General features: G+C 45.0%; 2 protein-coding genes across 4 annotated transcripts in view; both read left to right on the forward strand.

Annotated features, from left to right (window-relative positions):
* Positions 1-2,167, forward strand: part of MYO3A (myosin IIIA) — a 232,799-nt gene extending 230,632 nt beyond the window's left edge. The window contains exon 36 of the mRNA XM_090047375.1: positions 735-2,167. Within this exon, the coding sequence (XP_089903501.1) occupies positions 735-849 (115 nt within the window). The 3' untranslated portion in view covers positions 850-2,167. The remainder of the gene's footprint in view (positions 1-734) is intronic.
* An 873-nt stretch (positions 2,168-3,040) lies between these two features.
* The window catches only part of GAD2 (glutamate decarboxylase 2), a 51,810-nt gene continuing 30,328 nt past the window's right edge, over positions 3,041-24,522 (forward strand). The window contains exons 1-7 of one of the 3 annotated variants that reach the window (XM_090047378.1): positions 3,041-3,512; positions 3,881-3,940; positions 4,146-4,295; positions 5,070-5,303; positions 9,383-9,473; positions 10,055-10,167; positions 17,356-17,471. In XM_090047378.1, coding sequence (XP_089903504.1) covers positions 3,437-3,512; positions 3,881-3,940; positions 4,146-4,295; positions 5,070-5,303; positions 9,383-9,473; positions 10,055-10,167; positions 17,356-17,471 — 840 coding nt within the window. In that variant the 5' untranslated portion in view covers positions 3,041-3,436. Of the gene's footprint in view, positions 3,513-3,880; positions 3,941-4,145; positions 4,296-5,069; positions 5,304-9,380; positions 9,474-10,054; positions 10,168-17,355; positions 17,472-24,522 lie in introns of those variants that run through there. The other 2 variants (XM_090047381.1, XM_090047380.1) reach the window with 2 other exon arrangements.

Consider the following 24,522-nt stretch of genomic DNA (forward strand, 5'->3'; position numbering starts at 1 on the left):
TTGAAATAACAGGTAATTCTAGACATACCCTAATGCAAGTGAGAGCAGAATTTATCCTCTTGTTACAAGCTTATTACTTTAGCATTAGGTAGAATTCAACATTCAGTGACCATTTCAGTGGAGCTTCTTGTGTGGTTTAATCAATTAGGATATGCCTGTGGAAAAATGAACCCTGTTATTGTTTGCTGAATTCAGCAGCAGTTCCCTTCATGCTGCTTCCCAGATATTTCAGTGGTTATTCTGAAATAAGATATGTTTCAAAACAATCAAGTTTGTTTTGAATCATGTTACAGAGAAATGCCTGGTTTCACTTCATATGTTGAGACCTAATGCAACTTTCCATTTGGAAAAAATAAAATTAGATGATTCTGTTCTGTGATCTTTGCAGGTATAAAAATTGGGATAGCTCAGTGAAGCCAGACCAGTTTCCAACACCTGAGAATCTGGTCCAGTATCTATCCAACAAGAATCGATACCAAGTTTTGCATGCCCTAACATTTTTATTATGTCTCTAATGATTCCCACTTTATGGAAAAAACATGTTTTCCTGTAATGTTTCGCTGTACTGTCTGTAATGTGTTGGCTCTGAGGTGCCTCTTTTATTCTGCAGAGAAGAGGCCTGGGAAAGGCAGCTGCTTTTGCTGAGGGTGGAAGTTAAGCAGTCGATTAGCAGTGTTTGCTGAAGCAAATGTTTTGACTTTAATTTCTAAAGCACTTCTGCACTTAATCCTTAGGTCAAGGGTTGCAGAGAGCCCCCTGGAAGAGAGCAAAAATGAAGATAATCCCTATGACTACAGAAAACTGCTGCGGAAAACCTCTCAGCGCCGGCGCCTTATCCAGCAATTCTAGTTGCTGCTGCTGCTGCCATTTGGCTTTTATTAGCATAATCTTTTTTATGATTTTATACCATATGCTTTCCCTTTTTTTGTATGGCTATTTCCAGTATTTTGCATTTACAGTGTTTTTTTTCATTTAAATACAAACTATTTTAACTTGTGGTCCCACCTCCTGTTGAAGGGACACTGTCAGGTAAAAAAAAAATCATATATTTAAAAAATAATCCACAGAGTTTCCTTTGCTGATGTTCTTAATCCATTTCAAGATTATATAGCAGGAAAGGATGTTTAAAATTAGTTTATTTTCTTTAGCATATATTGTTTTCTGCTTTTGCATTTCTTTCATCTTTAAACAAGGTAGATAGACCAGTTAATGTATAGTCCTTTCCTACTCAGGTTCCCACCCTGACAGAAAATTAATTTAACAAATAGAAGAATGAATTAGCTGCATTGGATTTTTAATTGCATGTAACCATTTGTTTTGGTTTATGCTTTACAATGCCTAAATTATAGAGCAGATCTTCATATAAATTATTCATTGCACAGTATATCCTGAACTTATCTCCTTATCGACTATGTACTGTAAAGCTCTGGGGTGGGGTTAAAGGTCAATATAGCGTGTGTAATCTTTATCTGGGAAATGTTTATATGCAGGACAGGACAACTAACCACAACCTTCTCTCCTGCCCCCTCAGCTCTGTGGCGAAACTCCTGAATCTTGTTTGCTTTGTTCTCCTTTCTAAATCTGTATTGTTTTTTGTTAAGGCATTTTAATTTTTGGGTGACTGAATTTCTGGGTGCCGAGGGAAATGAAAATTGGTCTATTGCTGCCTCAAAGGTAAAGACCAATCGCAATCAGTTCCACCAGGGTGCAAAGGGAATAGCCACTTAAAAAAAGATCCACCCAAAAACCTATTTTACAAGAGGCCTGGCAGATAATTAGTGCATTCACACCCAGGCTTCCAGGTCTGATAACTGCACTCTCCCAGCTGTAAAGGGAGAAAGGCAGACTTCATCAAGCAAACAGCCCCCAGGGGCTGAGGGCCAAATCCCGCTCCCTCGCTCAAGCCAGTCACCCGGATTGCAGTGACTGCCAGAGGCGTCCAGTTCTGCACGAAGCCCTTCAGAGGGAGACACCGCCGGCCCGGTGCGCAGCCAGCCCGGCCGCGCCGCGCCCTGCCCGGCGCAGAGCCCGGCGGCCGCCCCGCCCTCGCGGCACAGGCGGGTGCGCTCTCGCCGCTCTTCCTCGTGTGTCCATCTGGAAAGCTCTTCCTTCCTCCCTAGCAGTAACGCGGCGGAGTAAATAAAGACTGACGCGAGTTAATGACACGCCTGGCTGTGTCTGAATTACCCCGCACAGGTGAATCGCGGCGGGGAGACAGAGGGGAGCGACCAGCGGGCAGCTGATCCCGCTGGCAGCGGCGCGCGGGGAGGGACGGGAGCAGGGCCCTGCCAGCGCCCCCCGGCTGCGCCGAGCGGAGCGAGGCCTTTCGCGGCGCGGAGCCTCTGCCGTCTAGTTTCTTCCCGGCTGCCCCTGCTCCCGCACACCGCCCCGGCCGCGGCGGGGGCCGCAGGACACGGCCCGGCTCCGACCGGGCGCGCCGCCAGCCCGAGCCCGGCGCCCGCGTGGGCCCGGGCCAGGCGAGCCCGGCGCGCCCCGGGCAGGTTGGGAGGCGCGGGCGGGGGAAGCGCACGAAGGCGGCCCGCGGCGTGTGCCAGGACCGGCCGCGCCCCGCCCCGGGCAGCCCCGCGCGGGCAGCGCCGTCCAGCCGCCGGGGCCGGCTCATGGCTGCGAGGGGCCCCTGGGCGCCTTCCCGCTCGGGCCGGGCAGGCGGGAGAGCGCGGGGCACACTGCCGAGGCCCTCCTGCGCCTCCCCTCGCGAGCGGCCGAGAGTCCGGGCCCCCGCTAGCCTGCAGCCCCAGCCGCGCGGGCGCCGACGGGGGAGGTGCCGGGGGGCCACAGCCAGGCTTTCGGCGCCGGGGCTGCGGCTGTGGCCTCCCCGCGCTACGAACGGACTCCACCGCAGCCCCCGCCGCCCGCCGTGCGGCACTGCCCGCTGCTGTGTCCCGGGGGCGGGGCCGGGGCCGGGGCTGCCCCCCCCCCCCCCCCCGCCTGCAGGCGTCGAGGCTGGACCTCCTCCTCCCTTCCCCGCCCTCCCAACGCGAGGCGAGGACGTCAGTCGGGCACTGCTTCGCCTTCAGTGCCGAGTCCCGCTCTCCTGCGCGGCGGGAGTGACGGTACTCATGTGATCCCGCCACAGACACCCCCCCTCGAGCTTCCCCCCTTCCCGCCCCCGAGGGCCCCGGGGCTGCCGCGCTTCACGAGCGGCTGTGGAGCGGGACGGAGCCCGGAGCACCAGCCTCCTCCGCCCCCTGGAAGGCGCCTCCGAGGGCGGCACGTCCAGCGGCCCCGGCCCCGGCCCCGGCCCCGGCGGGCAGTCGTGCCCCGGGCCGCGGCTCCGCGCGCGATAAAGGGGCAGCGGCGCCGCTCGTGTCACTGCCGCTCAGCACCATGGAGAGCGCCTAGCACCGCCCCGCGCCCGCGCCCGCGCCCCCGCCCCGCGCAGCCCCGCGCCCCGGCTCCTCGCGCTCCCGCACGGATGGCGACGCCGAGCTCCGGCTTCTGGTCCTTCGGGGCCGAGGAGGGCTCCGGGGACCCGGAGACCCCGAGCGCAGGTAGGGGCGGCGGGGGGCGCGGAGCCCGCGGGCGCCTTCCAGCCCGGCCGGCGGGAAAGGCCCCCGGCGCGGGGCTCCGAGCCCTTCCCGCTTACCTCGCGCCTCGCCGCGCACCGGCGCCACCCGGGCGCAGCTGGACGGTGGCTCGGGCTGCTCCACGACCAGGAGCCCGCCTGGCCACGAGTCCCCCCGAGGGGGCTTGTCCCTGCGGGCCGGCGGGGGGTCCTTCCCCGGGGTGGGGGCGAGGGGAGGGGAGAGGCCTCGAGGCCGCTGCTGGGCACGTTGCCTTTCTTTGTTCTCCTGGAGCTGCAGCCCCGGGCAGGCCGCACGCCCCGCGCCGCGCCGCTTCATTTCTCTTGTTTTTGCAGCCAGAGCCTGGTGCCAGGCGGCCCAGAAATTCACGGGAGGAATCGGAACCAAACTCTGTGGTAAGGAAGGAGCTCGCTGAGGCCAGTAGCGGCTTGTCCAAAAACAACCCCCAAAATATTTAGGCATTAAAAAGAGAGAAACTGTCGCAGGCCGCGGGACCGGAGAGCCCCTGCGCGCGGGCACAAAGGGAGCATCGGGGCCGCGGGCTCGGGGCTGCGTTTGACACACGCCGCATTTCGGCTTCCTCTTTTGTCTCCTCCTAAGCTTTGCTCTACCGGGATGCGGAAAAGCCCATGGAAACCGGAGCAAAGGAGGACCCGGGCTCGGAGGAGAAGAGGCCGGCCTGCACCTGTAACACCAAGCCCTGCAGCTGCCCCAAAGCGGATGTTAATTATGCATTTTTACACTCAACAGGTACGGAGCGTCCCCTCGCGCGTGTGCTCCGCGGGGCCCTTCTCACGGCCGGGCCGGGCTCGGGCCGGCTCCTCACCGTCTCGTCCCCGCGCTTAGCGCAGATGGCGCTGCCCGGGGCTGTGAAGAGGCAACATTTTATAACATCAGGATTGAAAAAAAAATACCTGCACAGCTTCGCCCCCCGGGCTGCTCTGCCCAAGGACGCGGGCAATAGCGACCTTTTCCTAGAGCGACTCGAAGCCCCGGAATATGATCCCTATTTTTATGGGGGGGTTTTTTAATTCGGGAAATTCTTGCCAACGAGTGCATGTCTAGCGGCCCCCCCTGCTCCGGCACGTCCCCCAGCCGCGGGTGGGGATGTGCTGCCGACACCTATTCCCACGCGAGCCGCGAGCTCCGGCCCCGCGGCGCGACGAGCTCGTTGCAGGGCTGCAGCCTCCCCGCGCGACAAACGGCTCGGAGCTGACACCGGGCACGAGCCGTAACTAGACACAGGAGCTGCACTGATTCATCCCGTTGAAACCCGCCGGTAACGAAAAGGCAGTAACCGATCAACCAGCCCCCACACTTGACCAGCCTCGCAGAAGGGATCGTACTGTAATGCATGCGTGGGGCCCGATCGGTCAGCGCAGTCCGGGCACAGTCTCTAGCTGAAACGAGACATGGCAGCGGGCTCGCCTTCCGCACCGCGGCTGCCGGAGCTCCCGCCCGGGGCCGGGCCCGGCCCCGCTCCCACCCGGCGCCGCCGCTGACGTTTCTCTCTTCCGCCTCCAGATCTCCTGCCCGCCCGCCACGGGGAGGTGGCGACCATGTCTTTCCTGCAAGACGTCGTGGACATTTTGCTTCAGTACGTGGCGAAAAGTTTTGACCGATCAACCAAAGTGATTGATTTCCATTACCCAAACGAGCTGCTCCAGGAGTACAACTGGGAGCTGGCGGACCAGCCGCAGACCTTGGAAGAGATTTTGTTGAACTGCAGAACGACGCTGAAATATGCCATTAAAACAGGTAACGGAGCCGCCGAGATTTCCTCCTCCTGCCGCCCGCGCCGTGCCGGCTGAGCGCCCGCCGGGGCCCGGGCCGAGGCCGAGGGATCGCGCGGGGCGCTGGCTCCGCCGCGACGGGGCGGCCGATCCCGGCGGCTGCGGCCCCCGGCCGCCGGCGCGCACGGACCCGCTGTGGCGCCGCCGCTCGCCCGGGGCCGGGGCCGGGGCCGGGGCCGGGGCCGGGGCCGGGCCGTGCAGGCCCTGTAAGGTCGGGGCTGGGCTCGTGCAGGGCGCGGGACCCGGGGCAGGAGCCGGAGGCCTGCAGCCGCCCGAGGCCCCGCGCTCCGCGTCCCGGCTGCGGGCGCGGGGAAGGGCTCGCCGGAGCGCGGGGGCAGGCGGCCCTGCCCCTCTCCGCCCCCCGCTGGAGGGACCGGATTGTGACCCCGTGGCCAGTCCCTGGACCATGGAGAGGGGAGATGCGGACCGTGTTTCTCACCTCTCCCCCAAGCTTAGTTCAGCCTACGAAGTCCATGCCCAGCCCCGCCGCGGGGCACAGACCGGCTCCCCCGCCCAGCCCGGGCCCAGCGCCGCAGACAGCCCGCGCCCGCAGGGGCACCGGACCCCGGGCTCAGGCCTTGGCCGAGCTGTGCTGCAGCCCCGGGCCGAGCCCGTGTGGGCATCGGAGCCTGGCGGAGCAGCGGGGCCGTTTCCTGCGGTGAGAGCTGCCCCCGCCTCCTGCCGCCCGGCTGAGTGACGACCCCGGGACAGCGGCAGCCAGCGGAGACAGCTGTGAAAACAGCTGCATTTTGCCGCTGGGGGAGTCCAGAGGCTGGCTGAGAAGTTGCCGTGACAGAGGAGAAGGGCTTTTAATGGAGCAGAGGAACTTGGACGCGAGTCCTCGCAGCCCACATAAACGCTTTCATTTAGGTCCCCATTTCCCGGGATTCACTCCCCTTCTGATGTCTGGGCTTCTCTAATTCTTTGCTGGCCGGATCATAGATCTTTAAAATTCAAGTTGAGTTGCAAGACTGAGATTGGGCGGATAAGTCACATGGCTTGGGTTTTTTTCCCCTGCTCCTTTATTGGAGAAGTCGGTCGGCACCGGTGTATCTGGTGAGAGGGCCAAAGGGAGATTTGAAATCCACTATCTGCAAAGGGTTTGCAATGGAGATGAATTGCAAGAGTTTTAAATTGTATGGGAACTGAAATGAGCAAAGGAAGAACTGGTGTTTGTCCAGCATTGTTTCCAGTCAGTGTTTTGTTTGGGGCGGGGGACGTTTTGGGGTTGGGCGGGTTGCTTTTTGCGGGGGTTGTTTGTTTTTTGGTTTTTGCTAATTAGCAAGTAGGGAATAAAAGAGGGCAAAGACATGGACAAAGCAAATGACTATCAGTGGATTTTTTTCTCCATTATTTGCCCAGTTCTACTGATTACTTTCCTGCCAAAGCCACTGGGGTTACTGGGGCCACAATTTTAGTATTTGGGAGCATGGAAAGACTGCAAAGAAATGACAGAGAATACTCAAACAGAAAGGTTGCTGTCAAATGGGGGGGTGTCCTAGTCTGTGGCTTTATTACTGCCTCAGACACCAGCTCCTTGTGTTAGGAGGGGCACATCACTGACAACAGATTGTCTGGCTGCAAGAATAAGATAGCACTAGCACTTACTTATTTCAGGCTTGTATTTTACAGCTTGAACAGTGTTTGAAAAATGCTTTGAGCTCTTCTGCAGATGGATAAACATATCCAAATTAGTATATATTCTTTTTAGAATTAGCACGTCAACAGACAGTAGTAATCCACTTCCCATGCTCCCCAGATCAGCCTTTAAGTCACCTCCTTTGGTTATTATCACACAAAGCTGACTGGCATGCACCATTGCCATTATTTTTCTAAATGCTGAAGAGAGCTTTGCTTCCATAGCCCAGGAGGTTTCAGAGGTGTACATAAGGTTAGAATTGACCTTGGTTACCCAGCAGGGTGAAATAACCCTACACTGCACCTTGGCCACTGCAAGAGAGGGAGATTCCAAGCACATCCTACCCACCCACACCCACTGGCAGAACCTAACCCACAAAATGCAGTAGTGACGTTGTTCTGGGATGCCCCTGGCACTTACTATTGAGACTTCTGTCTTTAACATGCTTAAGAGAGGCAGCAAGGGACACCTCTGGAGCAGGATATGGGCTAGTAAAGATGACTCCATTCATCAGTGATTAACGTCAAATGTAGAATTATGTTTCGCTGCTTTACATTTGGTAGACCCCAGTTTTGAAGGGGAGTGAATTCTCTGTGTGGAAATCTCCACAAGTCCACTGTGCACATATAAGGCTCTTGGTTGTGAGGACAGTATAACTGAGTGAACACAAGATAGATCTGAGAGAGAATCACCAGCGTCATCTCTCTGACAACCCCTGGGCAATTCACCAGGCCAAAAAATGTCAATTGCATATCTTAGGAGCAACCTGCTCCATATTATCCAGCTTCCCCACCCCAAGCTGAACAGTGGTTTGGCTAGCACCTGGGGTAACGCTGACAGCAAGGTTCTTCTGGAGTTGTGTGCTGTGGCAGACAATGCAGCCCCAATTCTGCCGTCCCCCAGAATTTCTCCCCGGGTTCCAAGCTGGAACGCCTGGAGTTTCCCAGACCGCCCAGGGGTCCTGTGGAGGGAAGGACTGATTTGACACTTCATTTTTTCTAAACCTGCCTGAGAAATCTGTTCAGCCAGGTTGGAACTGGCCTGTTGGCAAAGGGCCTGAGCTGGATCTTGAATTATTGAATTATTGTAGTGTCCCCAGGGCTGAAGCAGTATGGCCATGCGAGCCAGGGTGTGTAAAGCCGTGGGGTCTGCTCCATGCCAGAGGGGCTGGCTTGTAGCCCCATGGGAAATCCCTGGACCATGGAGATGGGGAGATTTGGCTTGTGTTTCTCAACTCTTCTCCAAGCTTAGTTTAGCCCACAAAGCTCAATTACTCAGCCTTTATGCACCATGAGGTGGGAGCGGATGAGTAATTCTCTGTTCATAATTTTTTAGCCATGTGTATGTTCCTGATAACAGGCCACTAGAGACTAGAAGATAAGTTTTCTCTTGGCCTTTGTCTGCATTTCCTCAATTATCCTGCTGTATCTTATGTTTCCCATGTAGGCTATAACAGCCTGTAATCCTCAGGTTAGGACGGGGAGGAGGTGTTTCAGCGGCAAATGTTTTCCTTAGAATCAGATGATATTTAAACAATTCTCACTGCTAACAAAGCCATGTAACTTTAGTCATGGATATGCAGGACATGCCTAGCAATATGATTTCTTATGAGTTATTTGTATTCCCAGTTTTAGTAGTTCCAGGCGTATTTTTGAAGTAAAATTTTGACAGGATTTTAGAAAAATCCAAGAGTCAATTAGATAAACCTTGAAAATGGACTGTCCATCCCACTAAATATATTGTCATGCATTATTCTGACATGGTAGCAATGTTGATTTTAATCAGGTTTATTTAAAATCACAATTATGAGGGAGCTTTGCTATTTATAATCATATTCTGACAGGGAAAAATGACAAGTATTATCACTGTCCATGTTTTCTTTGTATAATCATGAGCCTTTGAATTGTGCAGAGCAGTCAGCAAAGTGTTCCATTTTCTCATTTTGCTCTGTGTTTTATAATCATTAGCTATTCATCACTGATGCTGTTATAAGTAGTGGCAAGCTCCTCAGTTGGTGTTGTGTATGCCTTTCAAATGTAACCCAGCAAAAACATATTAACTGAAAACAAGTGACATGCAAACAGAAGTGAATAGCTATTTTCATATGAACAGCTATTTTTGTGTGGCAGCATCACACTAATTTTAAAGAAAAATTGAGAGAACAATAAAAATTATAGATGTTATTATTCAAAACCCTACTGTAGTATTCCATTTTTGCTTATTTTGGAAAAAGAAAAAGAAAAAAAGAAAAAAATCCTGCTTTTTAAGAAATATGTTTTTGTTATTTTTTACACATTAATAATATTTCCCATTGTGTGAAAGTCCATGGGTGAATATATTATTCAGTTTTGGGTAATTTCATTCCATGTTATTAGAATGTTAATAAAATTTTCCATTTTATATAGGGCATCCTAGATATTTCAATCAACTGTCAACTGGATTGGACATGGTTGGATTAGCTGCAGACTGGCTAACGTCAGCTGCAAATACTAACATGTAAGTAGTTGAATTTGGCAATATTGTTATCTAGAATATTTTTTAAAATTACATTTTGCAGTACTTGTTGTAGAGGTATGAAAAATGCAAGGTTTTGATGCTAAACTAGGAGAAAAAGTATTTGTCTGCCTTTTAAGGTTTTAGTAGACCCTTCATATTATTTGTATGAAGATTTTAAAGCTGGCTTTTATGTTGTCTCTCATAAACATTCATCACAAATAAAATTACACCTGTGCCAAAACCCCATGAAATGCAGGAAAATATTATTTTTATTTTGCATAATAAAATAGTAGAAATATACATATTATAGGATAGAAATCCAAGCAAATGCTGCAGTGTAAATGGTCTGAAGAACTCAGCCATGAATTCCTCATTCACAAGAGCTAGCAACATTAATTTCCTTCTTGAACTTCAAACTTACTGCAAAATACCATTCTTTGCTAAGTATAATATACAGAATATTATGGCTGTGATGTAATGTAGATTATGTGTTTAAAGCAAGAAACAGTTGTATAATTATTTAAAGTAGTAAATTAATGTTTTAGAATAAAACATTAAATATGGACATTACTACATTTCAGGTTCACCTATGAAATTGCTCCAGTGTTTGTACTTTTGGAATATGTCACACTCAGGAAAATGAGAGAAATGCTTGGCTGGCCAGGTGGCTGTGGCGATGGGATATTTTCACCTGGTACATGATATTTCAAGCTTTTTCTATGTTTCAGATTATGCTATAACGTCCCTGTAAAGAGTGAATATAATGAAATCCACACATCCAAGAGGACACTTTACTAACACTAATCAGTGACCTCTGCTTTATTAAAACCCTGCATATTCATGGCATTCGGGGACATGATTATTAGGGACTTTAATGTATGTCAGTGTTGAATATTCCCTTCAAGCAAATTTCACTGCCTTATGAACAGTGAAAGTAGTTCATGGAAAAGATAATCAAAAGAGACATTTGCCCTGCAGTTTTACTATGTCCTTACTATTTTATGGATTATATGAAATGAAAGGATACAGTATTAATAATGAAGAAGAGAAATACTCTGATACCTTCCAGTCTTATAGTGCGAAGTTAAGTGTGAAGGGAAATACTTATAGGAATACTACAAATACAGAGGCTAGTAAAGATCCTGGAAATACTTTTGTATCTGAATAACTTTACTCACATGAGTTTTCCTGTTGCGTTCAATGGGACTGCTCATGTGTGTTGTTACTGCACATTCTTGAAGGAACAGAGACTTAATTCCTTGAAGGTAAATACATAAGGCAAGAAATGAATGTGATTATCTATAGAGAAATCATTGGCATTGACATGCACTACTTTCCTGAGATATTTGATTTTTTTTAATCATGATATTTATTCTTTTCCATTGAACTCTTTGTCACCTCCTATTTTACTTTGAAAATCTATTATTTGAAATTAATTGAAGATGTATCTCCCTTAAATCATAAAAACTATCCAACAAAAGGGCAAAGATTTAGCCTTTTGTATAGCACCTTGGCTTATCAAAACAACCAAATGGCGACTGAGAAGCATCTGTTCCTGAAAGACTAAGTTCCTGGCATAAGAGAGAGAGGGATGTTTTGATTATCACCCAAGGAGAAGACTGTACTGATAATCATCACAAGTGTTTCAGAGCCCTCACATGAACTGAGGCTGAAGTTCATCCTTCTGCAAAGGACCAGCACAAGGCCTCTGTGTCACTGAGTCCCACATCTGAGATCTTAAGCAGGACATAGGTGATTCATGGCCTGTGTTGTGGCCCTTTGCACCATGGTGATTTTCAGCCAGAGGGTAAGGGAGGACATAAGGGATAGGGGCACGGATACTACTTATTACTAATGAGCATTGAACTAGTACTGTATGAGCCAGATCCCACTCCTACTGAAGTCAGTGAGAGTTTGGATTACATAACTAAGAACAGAATTGGGTTCTTAAATCTTTTTGCTTGTATGTCAGTTCCTGTACCTACTGCTCAGATGTCATAGCCAATGCACTTATATAGTCTTCCCATAAACAGGGGAAAGAAGCTAACCAGGAAAAGCAGGAAGCTGTAGTGTGATCTAAAAGAGTGTAGAAATAGAAGAAAATTATTAGTTTCATTGTGGTCTCGTTCATGGCCTGCATTGTGACTACCTGACATTCAATGAATACATGGCTCTACAGCTTTGTGTGGATTGTGGATCAAATTCAGCCTGAACTAAGTTGGTCAAGTCCTAAGATATACTCTGGCCCAAAGGGTAACATAAACTATAGTATAATTTACAGGCCAGCTGTTAGGAGGGTCAGAGAAAAGAGGGAGAGAGAAAGACAGAGTGTTGGGTTAACGTGGTATAACTGATACTGATTTGACAGTAAGTGGATTAGCAAAGTGAACAGTATATGGTCATCAAGGGGTAACAGGAGGGGTAACAAGAGGGTATTATTGTTATTATTCACTGTTTATATTACAGTGGTACTTACAGGCATTGACAAAGATCATGGTCCCATTGTACAGATGGAATGTATGAGTACATAGTATAGGATGAGTCCCTATCCCAGAGATTTTACAATCTGAACTGATATCAGATGGGAGGGGAAATAGAGGTAGAGTGGGGAGAATCAACTTGCCCAGAGTGATGCAGCAGGTCTGTGAACAGAACCTGGTACTCCTGCTCTGTATTCAGGGCCCTATCCAACAGACCATATTGTCCCACAAGAGACAAACAAGGTAAAGATATGATAAAGCAAGAGGACCTCAGAACTGACACCACTTAGAATCAAGGATCATAGAAAAACAGGGCTGAAAAGGACTTCAGGAGATCATCTAGTCCAACCACTTAGTCAAGACAAGATCATTCCTGTATAAACTGTGCTAGAGAAGTATTTGTCTAACCAGCTTTTTAAAAAGTCCAAGGATGGAGACTCCACAACCTCTATTCCAATGGTGAGAAAGTTCTTCCTAATCTCCTTCCTAAATTTCCTTTGCTGCAATTTAACGCTGTCACCCCTTGCTCTATCCTCTGCAGCCACAGAGAACAGCCTCTATCACCATTCTCTTTATAACCACCCTTTAGGTATTTAAAGACAGTTAACAAATCCCCCATTAATCTTTTCTTTTCCAGACTAAATAATACTACTTCTTTCAGCCTCTCCTTGTAAGTCATGTTTCCTAGATCTCTAGTCAATAGTGTTGCTTTCTGCTGGACTCTTTCAAATCTATCCAGATGTTTCTTGAAGTATGGGGTCCAAAACTGGACACAGTACTCTAGGTGAGGCCTCACCAGTGCTAGATAGAGGGGAAGAATCATTTCCCTCGACTTGCAACCAACACTTCTCTTAATACAGCTCAGTATGCTACTGGCCTTTTTTGTAACAAAAGCACACTGTTAACTCATATTCAGCGTGTGATCTACTGTAACCCCCTACTATCCCAGCTCCTTTTCTGCAGTACTACAGCCTAGCCAGTCATTCCCCAGTCTGTTATTGTCATTCCCCAGTGCATGTTATTGTCCCAAGTACAAGGCTTTGCACTTGTCTTTCCTGGGTTTCATTCAATTAATTTCAGACCATTTCTCCAGTTTACCAAGGTAATTCTGAAACATAATCCTAGACTCCAGTGTCAGCAATCTCACACAACTTGGGTTCATGTGCAGATTTGTTAAGTGTATACTCAATCCATTCTTCCACATGATTAATGAAGACATTAATCAATACCAGACCCAGGGCAGACACCCTGGGGCACCCCATTTGCTACCTCCTCCCAGTAAGACACAGTACTCTTGATGACTGCTCTTTAAGCACAATAATCCAACCAGTTATGTATCCACATTACAGTAATTCCATTTAGATCAGTGGTTCTCAAGTTTTTTAGACTCAAGGCACCCCTCAGAAGATGCTAGCTCTTAGATTTCACTAGTTTTTGCCTACGGAAAAATAATAGAAGAGTTTGTCTAGACCACAACAGGTCAGAATATTTTTGACACTATGGATTCCTATTTAAAATCTCTCAATTTATCTTCTGAATTATGTTTGTACACATAACAGTGCTAATATTGTGTGGCATCCAGTGGCACCCTTGAAAGGATCTCAAGACACCCTGGGTACCATAGTGCCTGGGTTAAGAATCATTGATCTAAACTGTATTTCCTTAGCTTGTTAATGAGAATACCATGGGGAAACAGTGCAGCAAGCCTTGCTAAAATCAAGGTATAGCAAATCTACTGCTCTGCCTCCATAGAACCTGTCACCTTGTCACAGAAGGAAATCAGGTTGTTCAGGCGTGACTTGCTCTTGATGAATCCATACTGGCTTTTCCTGATCACTTTTTTCTTCCTCTAGGTGCTTAAAAACAGATTACTTGATGACCTGCTCCATGGTCTTTCCAGGTATCGAGCTCAAATTGATTGGTCTATAATTCCTCCTTCTTTCCTTTCTTTTTTTCCACTATATTTGCCCTTTTCCAGTCATCTGAGACCTCACCTGATTTCCACAGTTCTCACACGTAATAGCTACTGGCTCTGAAAATACCTCAGCCAATGTCTTCAATACTCTAGGATGCATTCGTCCAGCCCTGCTGCCTTGAAAACATCCATCTTGTTTAAGTAATCCCTAACCTGTTCTTCTACTACTCTAGGCTGCTTATCTGCTCCCCTGTCCTTGCTGTCATCTGTGCTTGTCATTTGGTAGCTGATCTCACGCTTGAAGACTGACGTGAAAAACCCATTCTTGACTCAAATGTACTCTGCATTTAGTAAAGGACCTCAACTTTCCTTGGTTTTATTATTTCTGACATACTTTATCACACTGCATCTGTTCTCTGACCAACTTTACATTCAATATGCAACTTACTTCACAGTTTATATGACATTTATATTTGTCTCCTAGCCTCTAAAGACATCATCTAGCCTTAGAGATTTTCCTTAGGACCCTGTATCATACAAGTTGACAGTGTGTTCTATTAACTAGTGGTGTTGTGCTTCTCTGGGTTTCATTTTTGCCTTAATTAATATATGTAATCTTTTGTTTTGCTGTGCACATAATCAAGTCTAGTGTACTTGAGAAATACCGCACACTCCCTACTCCTAACTGAATTAGTAAGGAGCAATCCAGACTCAGGTACAAAATGAAAGCTCCACTAAAGTTTCTACTGGCTCAGGTATAAAGAATCTGATTGCCTTTTACCTAATTATTCTGCACATTCCTAGTAATCAAATGGTGCCACTAAGAAATATAATAGCAGCTGGGGCATTCCTGGGTGTATACTTACTGGGCATGTCTACATGTGCACATTTACTGCACAGTAACCAAAATTATGTGCAATATAGGCATGCATCTACACATGTATGCCTGTACTGCCCAGTAAATATGCCGACTTATGCCGACTTGAGCCTAAGTTTGGTACCTGCATGATGCAGGTATCAGCTTTATGCCCGATTAGTTACTGTGCAGTAACACACATGTAGATGCCTTACTGCGCAGTAACACTGTGTGTGCAGACTGTCTTGGGACTAACTTTAGTCCCAAGTCAGTCCATACATAGCATTAATGCACTTCAATGCCTGCATGTGTAGATGTCAGCCTGTTCCCACTTACCGCACTTTAGGTAGTTGTCAGCTGCTGAAATTACATGGTGGTGCAGCCCTATTGAATTGCAAAGAAAACTATTAGAGAAAAATGATTAATAGTAACAGTGCCAGGCCAATAGATCTGACAGTAGAGATGGGAAGTATAATTACACATACCTTTTTATTGCTAGATGTGAAGAGTAGCACTCTAAGACAAAGGTCCTATTTCAAGTATGAAGTCCTTTTAACTCTGGTAAACAGCTATCTGGGATGGAGTGAGCAACCAAACATACAAAGAATGCGAGCCCTGTTGGCTGGTCCCAGTAAAGTCAGTAGAAATTTTGCTGTGGCCTTCACTGGGGCCAGATTTCACTCAGTGGATCTAATTATGGAACTGTTATTTAGCCACTAGAATGAATACTGATACTTTGACTAGCAGAAGCCCTTTATACAAACCTCTTTTAAATAGGTTTTAAAACAGGTATGTTCTCTTATGGCCAGAGTAGGAGTCTTTCATGTCTGCTCAGAGTAGGGATAATCTTCATAAAAGAAAGAAAGGAGCTGCATGTAGGGACCATTTCTCAGTCAGGGTAAATGCAAATTCTGCTTCCTTTCCCCTACCTCTCACTCTCCCTCACTTCAGCATCTTGTCCAAAGGGCCTGCAGAGTGAATTCTTGGGGCAGACAATTGCTGCTTCACATTATGATAGGTCCTGATTTTCTGAAATACATATATGTGCAATTCCCATTTGGGGTGCAGCCTCATGTCATTCATTCTTATTTATGAGTCACTCTGCTGAAGAAGCAGTAGCAGCTGTGCTAGATCTACTTGTTTAGGCAATACTCAAAACTACCTTTGTTTTCTGTTTTGTGATTCACCCCCTGATCTTGGACATCTCACTTGGATCTCACCAAATTTTTCCAACTAGGATGCCTTAACTTAGGTATCTAATGCTGTAGTTAGACATTGAATTCTTTGGGGATGTACATTTGAAAATGTTGGCTTTACGTTCTCTTTTTCAGTTTCTTCATTTGTATAGTAAGGGATAGAAATATTGTGTAAAATAGATCAGCTGCAGGCTTGCTTCTACTCTCACACCTATTTAATACTGGAGCAACTCCACTGACTTCACTAGAGATAATATTAATGTATACCAATGCAAATGAGATGTAATTAGCGGAAAAAATAATTAATTGAAAACTAGTCTCAATTTAAAGGAAACCCCTAAACTGGGGTGCCAGTTAGGAATGGCATTAAAAGCACAGTTCCAACTGCAAGATGAGAGTACATAATGCCTTGCTCACCATGCTAAAAATAAACCAGCCAAAAGCCGAAACAAGATTAAATTTACCAGACCGTATCCCTCAGCTGATGTAATGTGGTATAATTTCATTGCCCTCAATGGAGTTGCTTTGATTTACACTAGCTGACAATATGGCCCATCATTTTGGAACATAAATTATAACAATTGAGTAGACATAGAAATATTATAACATTCTAAACCAGGGTGTATATTACATTCCCATAGTGATGATTCAGTATTCTACAATATCCAGGAATTACCTTCTGGATTCATTGCAGAAGCAGAGGCATACCTTACATAGATTTTAAGGAAGAAAAAATGAAGAGTTCCATTTCACTAACCCATGCCTAAATCGTTTAAGCATTGATCAATTCTGTTCAAAACACTATTCTGCCATAGATTTAGAATATTGATTCAATACTTGAAATTGATATATTTAAACTATATATGCTAATGATTTTAATAGATATGGCTAGAGATATTTTCCCTTGGTCCCAGTCCTATGAGCCGGTCCATTTTCTAACATTTTCAAGTAAACAGAACAATAGTTGGCCAAATGTCCCTTTTTTCTTCTTCTGTGTTTTTTTCTTGCTGTCCTGATGCTTTTACCTGGTGGTGCATCCTTTGGCAACCACTTTGCAACGAACAAGGGGGTTCCATCACTGGTCTCTGGTATCACATAGCACTTGAAGGAAGTTCTTTGCCTTTTTATGCATAAGGTCAGAATGTATGAGAATATATGCTTGCAATGTATGCAACTGCTTTCAGGAAACATAAGAAGAAATTTGAGAAGGGGAGGGAAGATCCTATTATGTGCTGTCTAAATTCTAATATGCTTTATTGTTGAGTTTGGGGGCAACAGATTAATTTGATATATTACCCCCATAGAGAAACAATACACATGGAGAATTCATGCTCCCTGATATAGGCTCTTGTATTGGGAAAATTGTAGCAAAATGTAGTACTGAAATGATGTTAATGAATAGAAAAAATAACAAGTGTATTACTGTGGACTCCAGGTGGTGCCATATCTAACATGTATGCTATGTTGATTGCACGTTTCAAGATGTTCCCAGAAGTTAAAGAGAAAGGAATGGCAGCTATTCCCAGACTGGTTGCCTTCACATCAGAGCATGTATGTTTTTTTTATTTTATACAATTTTTTATATTTGCTTTTGTTAATTAAACCACAACAGAAAGAATACTTGAACAAGAAATTTGTAGCCATCTGTCTTCATGCCTTTAATACTCTCATTGTTTCTTGTAATATAAAGGCACGTGTCAGATGCTGATTTCATGCTGAAATGTGTGATCCTGAAAAAGCAGATTCTATAAATCTCTGTCTTTCTGCGTCTCACTTATATCAGTACAAATCTTGAGAAACTCCACTGTAACCTAGTATGGATGTGATCAGAATCAAGTTTCTGACACGTCAGTAATTTCTTTGCCTATATCGCTTTAACTGAAGCAGCAGAAGCTGACACCATTTCTTCTGTAATTTAATAAGAGAATAATGAAAAACAGTCTTGTGTAAATATTGTACAACAGAATACCAGATATATGCTTGCTACTGAATAAGGTGGTAGATTAGATATTAATTGTTCTGATGGGTGGAAACTCGGCAGGGGTCTATCAGACATAGGCTACTTCAAGCAGACTGCCTTTTTGATTGGAAGCGGTGGAGCCACATCCATGTAGATACAAACTAAGGTTCTTCTTTGAAAAACCAAATGGAAATCTCAGTCCCATCTCTCCAAACTGGGGATTTTATTAGGACTCCAATAACATCCCTGCAGCTACTGTCAGAAAAGAGGAAAAAAGGACAGGCGGGTCCAAGGTCCTGAAATTTTGTGCATAAACTGGATGACAGCCACTGTGAGATGCTATACTGCTCCACTTCCCTGACATCATTCTGATGAGTCGGCTACCCTATATGGCAGTCTTGACTTGTTGAAGTCCATGCTCTTAGCACTGGGAAGAGCAGAGCTGAATGCCCTCAAAGTTGTTACAGCTGTCATAGTAGGGGAAAATCCCTTTCAGAATTTGTGCTGGCTCCCATGGGTGCAAAGATAAGAACAAAGAGAACCCCTGCAGGTCCACACCAAGAGCAACTGTCTGCATAGCAATAGCAGGGGGAAAACAATGCATTAAATAATAATGGCTCTCGAAAGAATGCCATATAGCAATAGATATACTGTACGTATATCATCAACAGAAAAACTATTTATCAGGTTCTTGCAAACAAGAATCAACAGGTTTGTTTAAAATAATAATTATCACTAGCCGTTAGATAATCTAACTTTATTTCACATAAATGGAATGTGACACAAAGAAGCACATTTTAATATCAGTTTCCAAACAATTAATTTAATTTAACTAGCATTTAGCAGCACACTAAGGGTAAAGAATATTTCTAAACAGTGAAAAAAAATCCAAAATCCAAAATGTTATCTAATCTATAGAATGACTCATGAGATCTGAAGGTGATTTAAAAAAATGTTGAACTGCAAATTTAACGCCTCCCATGAAATAGTTGCAAAACCACTGAAAACAAGAGGATCCAAATTTGCAGTGATTTATTTAGCTATAGTTTTCTATAAAATATTTATGAGTGTATATTTTAGGATATTGCTTTAAGATAAAACAAAATTATTGAAGCTTACTCTTGTAACCTTTAAATATATTTTAAGTATAATAGAAATTGTTACCAAATTATACAATCCCAGGAGCATAGTCCTATTTAGAAAAGAATTGTTCAGAACAGACACTGTGATCTTAGGATGTCAACTCCCATATGAAGCTGGCATTCTACACCATGTAATCCTATTCCAACTTGATGCTAGCTTCCCTTGGGTACAGTAGCATGCCATGGCTAAGCAACAAACCCTTCCATAAACTGAATATTATCCCCACATACACACTTTGCATATGTGACGTAATGGTAAACAAAGCTTTAAAATTGTAATATTTGTTTTGATGAATAAAGTCTGTCTGTCAGGGGACAATACATTTTGCAAGAGTTTTAACCCTAAGCAAAAACATCTAGCAGGATCAAATCACAGACAATTATAGCAAATCATAAGGCCAGATTCTGTTTCTATTTACACCAGTGTAAATATAGAATACCAGCATTGTTAAATTCATGGTGTTATTCAGAATTAAACTGATGTTACTAATATCAGAATCTGGTCCAATTTGGATTACATTTGATATCTTAGGACCTTGGGCCTCATGTGATATGATAACCTGTCTCTTACTGCACCTTTCCCTTTTCATTCCACCATTTAGGATAACAGGACAGCTGAGTTAAAACAGGTCACATTCATCCCTGATATAACTCTCCTGTGTTTATACCAGGACAAAACTGAGTCTTCTATATTACTGAAATGGCTATCTAGAAGCAAATACTGCTCTCATTTTCATTAGTGTAGATTTGGAGTAGTTCCTTTTAAATCAATTATTGAGTGTGATGTAAGACTGAGTAGAATTTGACACTTGATCCAGAACAAGAAAAAGTAGAGACATCTATTGTAAAATTCCGTAGTGTATATATATATATATGTTTTTTATACACAGTGAAAACTAAAATATAGAATACTTGCTGGTTCTGCTTTAAGGTTGTCTGGCAAGATGAAACAGAGTACATACAGGCACATGTGTTCAGATAGGTGTTGCATTCTACAGTGCCTGAAGAAGAAGTTTAGCCAGAACACCTCTATCATCAACGCAAGGCCTTCAGCCATTACAGTCATTTAATATCTGAGTTCATATTAGTCCATTATTGTTCCACATAATGCATGATCCATATTAAGATGGTTAGAAAATCCCATTGCATTTTGTACTTGACATATAGTTAAGGGCCATATGGTCTTTACCCTGAATGGAAGGAAGGAATAGCAGATGAAAATTACCTAGACTTGGGTGAGAAGACAGTGCTATTTCCACAGGTCTGCAGAAGCTTAAACAGTAAGTAGATCTGATTCAATCAGCATCAGCTTACCTGGCTTTCCATTCCCTTCTATCATACTGCTCAGGGAGGACTCCAGGACAAGTGATAGGAAGGGGTACATCTGGCAGCATAGCTCCAATTGTACAGTTCTTCATATGAAACCACATAATAAAAACTGGAGACCCTAACAGTAAGAGCCCATGACTGCAATTTGATCTAGGCATGAGTGGTCCCAGTACTCATACAGGGACCCAACAGGATATGCAACAAATCCAGGAGGTTAATCCTTGCTTTTTACATTCCTCAGGTTTATATAAGTCTATAGAAATAGGCTGATTTTGGTAAAGGCCAGTTCCTTCTCTTTTTCATATTCCAGTATGTCTGTATGGGACAGAATACACTATACTCTCCATCTGGAAGAATAGAGAGAGGTACTTAGGCATGTTAGCCATGTGATCCTTCCATAGCACCTGATAAAATGAGCTATGACTAATATAACCTTATGTCTCAGCTTATGTTAATCTATCTATAAGGTACACCTATACCCTGCCTTCAGCTAAAAGAATGTGTAGGTCTATAGGCCTCTCAGAATTTCCTGTTAACATATCTGGGAACATCCCATGTAGGTATGGTCCTACATACATTCAAAGGTTATCTGTAGGGGGAAGTCAGTGGATGCATCCACATGTGTAATTAGCATGTAGCAATAAACTCCAGTACAGTTCATGCCAGAGTCAGCTGCTTCCCAGATGCAGCATCTTCACATGGGACCACAGTTGTTTAGGGTAGAGCAACCCTGGGCTGGCAGGTGCTGGGGGGCAGTGGGGAGGTCAGATCCAGGCTCCGGGTGGCATTGTTGGGTGGCGGAGGGGCCAGCTGAAGCACAAGGATGCCAGCAGGCAGCCTCCACATTGTAGCACCTTCATGCCCCAGCCAGTCCTGATCACCATCTACATATGCATTTTGAAACACTAAATGGCTCTGCTGTAGGATAGTAATTATCCCATAGAGTACTATCCTATGATGGAATTAATTAATTTACTGTGCCCTTATATGGGTGTGTGTGTAGACGGTGATGCTTTACTGCAACGCTAATTAGTAAGTTCCTCAGTAAAGCGCATGTGTAGATGTACCCAGTGGGCACATCTACACTTGCATTTAGTGCACTTGAATAACATTCAAATGGTGCACCTGGAAGCAATTAACTCCAAAGCAGTCAGCTCCGGAGTTTATTCATGCACAGCATGTGGCAGGGAGGTCTGGAGAGTCAACCTGCCATCCTGGGTCTGCTCCCCCCAGGTCAACATGCTGTGGAGGGGCTGGTTGGGGTACAAGGGAGCTTCAGCGCAGAGCTAGCTGGCAGACAACCACTGTACTGAAGCACTCTTGTGCCCCAGCAAGCCCCTCCAGCGTCTACACATGTACTGTTGTGGAGTTTTCTACTCCACTAGGAACTCCCAGTATCAAAAGAAACCATGACAGAAAAAAAGCAGCATGGTGCACACACCAGGGGCTGGGCCCTCCAGGGAGACACTCTGGCTGCTGGCCAGAGCATCTCCCATTCTCTAGGTCCACCCTGGCTCTCCATCTGGGAGAGCAGGGCATTAATTTGTGCTGCTACTCTTTGTACCACTGCAAGCACACACTGCTGCATGTAGGGACACAGCATAAAAGTGCATTCTTGTGACTTAGCTTTATTTCACTTTAAATGCATTAAAAGTATCCCTCGGAGAAGTTAGTGAACAGTGTAAATTCATATTATCTTTCCTTTGAAGGAAGTCTGTTTCCTTTGTAGACAAGTAACTGTAATAAAGATCCAAAGTTCATACCGTAATGAAAACTGTGCCGTAACGCTAGACAGAACATTTCTACAAAACATTTTTTAACAGTCCGAATATGTTGTTATGTCAAAACCAAAATGTTTTGTGAAGACATGTTGATTTTACACATTTTTGGCAAAAAACGTTCCTGCAGTCCAGAGTGGATCTCTGGACAGTTCCAAAGAGAGGGGAGGATAAGAAACAGAGAACTTGACTGTTTCTATTCAGGGGGAGCATCTACACATGTGTCATTACTGCACAGTAACTTAGGTTAACATAAAGTTATTAAAAACGTATTCCCCCTAATTTAATAAATAACCTACTAATTTAATACCAATAGCAAATTAAACATTAACCACATGACTGCAGTGTGTTTAGTAGGGCTGTGCAAAGCTTCAGGTGTTGATTCAGTCTGGAGGAGATTCAGCCCGATTCAGTGGGAGAATCTCCAAATCCGAATTGAATCAGGGGACCAGTTAAAACATCCAAATTGATTCAGAAAAGATTTGGAGAGCTTTGGTGATTTGGGCAGTCTCCCCCCCACACCCAACCACTGCAGCAGGAAGCTGGGCCCAAGAGGGTGGGTGATGGGAGGCTAGATGGGGGAGATGATCCCTGCTGCCCCCCAGTGCCCCACACCATGTGGGGGGCTCTGCCATGAGCCCCCAGCCCCCACCCACTCTCCCAGCCCCACCCCCCATGGCTGCCTCTCCCACCCCAGCTCCAGCCTAGTGTTTAGGATGATAATGGATCAATGCCCAGAGTATGCATACAATGGGACGGACCATTGCAGTAAATGCTGTAGTTTGCTATTAGACCTGAAATTTCAAGTCATCCAAGTACCAAGAGCCTACATAAGGCCTGCCATACTGTTTAAACCCTGAGTGGAACTGCACTGTAGAGGGAATTTCCATGGTAGCCTAAAATGACTAAGACAGAGGGGCTATTAGGGATAAGGACCCAGGATCCATGATTACACAGAAGCAGTGGACCAGTGCCTACAAACAGATATCTCAGAGGGGCAGCAGCCACTGCCTTAGTTATTCTGCTGCCTGTCATGCGAAGTAGTTGAGAGTTAATTCCTCACCCTATTAATTTTCTTCTCAAAGCTTATCACTCTGATTTGTGTAGAAAGAAACTAATTTCAGGCTTAATTGTACTGACATGGGCACTGGGGATCCCTATGTTAAAATGTTTTTTCCTCAGTACCAGCCATTCCCAATTATGAGATAATAATTTAAACTAAAGTCAGTAGGTAAAATAAAGTCAGCCATAAAATAGGACAGTAGATTGAATGTTGTAATAATAACAAAGTATACCATCTATATATTAAAGGAGTTCTCATGTAAGATCATTATATATCTTGGTCATAGCAATTTTAATGAAGCTTTACATCTAATAAGTGGGATATCTATTATTTAAATTCTTTATTTTTTTTAAGAGGCCTGACCTTTTTAATTAATGCACCTGTAATACATTTGCATTGTGCTTCTTACCTTAGAAAGTATATTATCAAAAACTTTAGAAGAACTGGTACAGCAAATAAACTTATTCCAAACATAAGGCATTTTAGAACATATAACAAGTATCCTCACTCAGCAGGTCCATTTTGCTGTGGGGAATAATCCACTCTTATTGTTTAAAGTTAATAATACTCTCAACTCCCTGCTTTTCACAATTTCATTTAAACCATTTCCCTTTCCAAAAGCAAATCTAGATTTCCTTTCAACTCCTAGCCACTCAACTCTAACTCTTTGCTAACATAAAGGATATATAGATCATTTAATTGAAATCTTCTAAGAGGCCATTTCAAAGTCTCCTTTTACCACTGAGAAATACCATGAAATACATCTACCAACTTTGAGTTCTGTATTCTTTTATATTAGTAATACAATACAATACAATACAAGGCTATAGAACTCAAAAGTTGTCCTTAATTAAACACAACATATTCCATATTCTATTCAACATACATATGTGTATATGTATATAACTGAATTGATGCAAGTAATTATTTTACTAAATCTATAATAATTTCTGGCTTCATAAAACCATTAGTAAACTATTATTATTTTGACACCATTGCATTTCCACTCCAGTCTGTGTAAAGATCAGCTATGCCTTCTCAAACTCAGGAATTTACTGTCATTACAGACTTCATGATGTCAGCAGCTTTTTTCTTAGTCAATATGTCCTTTACTTATCATGGAGCTCTATGTATCATGGAGCTCTATAGATTTTCATAGATCTCATAGACATTCGGGCTGGAAGGGACCCCAGAGGATCATCGAGTCCAGTCCCCCACCTCAGGGGCAGGAAGTCAGCAGGAATCATAGGATCCCAGCAAGATAAACATCCAAATGTGTCTTGAAGACATTCAAAGTGGGTGCTTGAACCATCTCCGGTGGAAGTCTATT

This window comes from Crocodylus siamensis, chromosome 5 (genome assembly GCF_052110815.1).
Source record: "Crocodylus siamensis isolate JL-2025a chromosome 5, ASM5211081v1, whole genome shotgun sequence".
In the NCBI taxonomy this organism is placed as follows: Eukaryota; Metazoa; Chordata; order Crocodylia; family Crocodylidae; genus Crocodylus; species Crocodylus siamensis.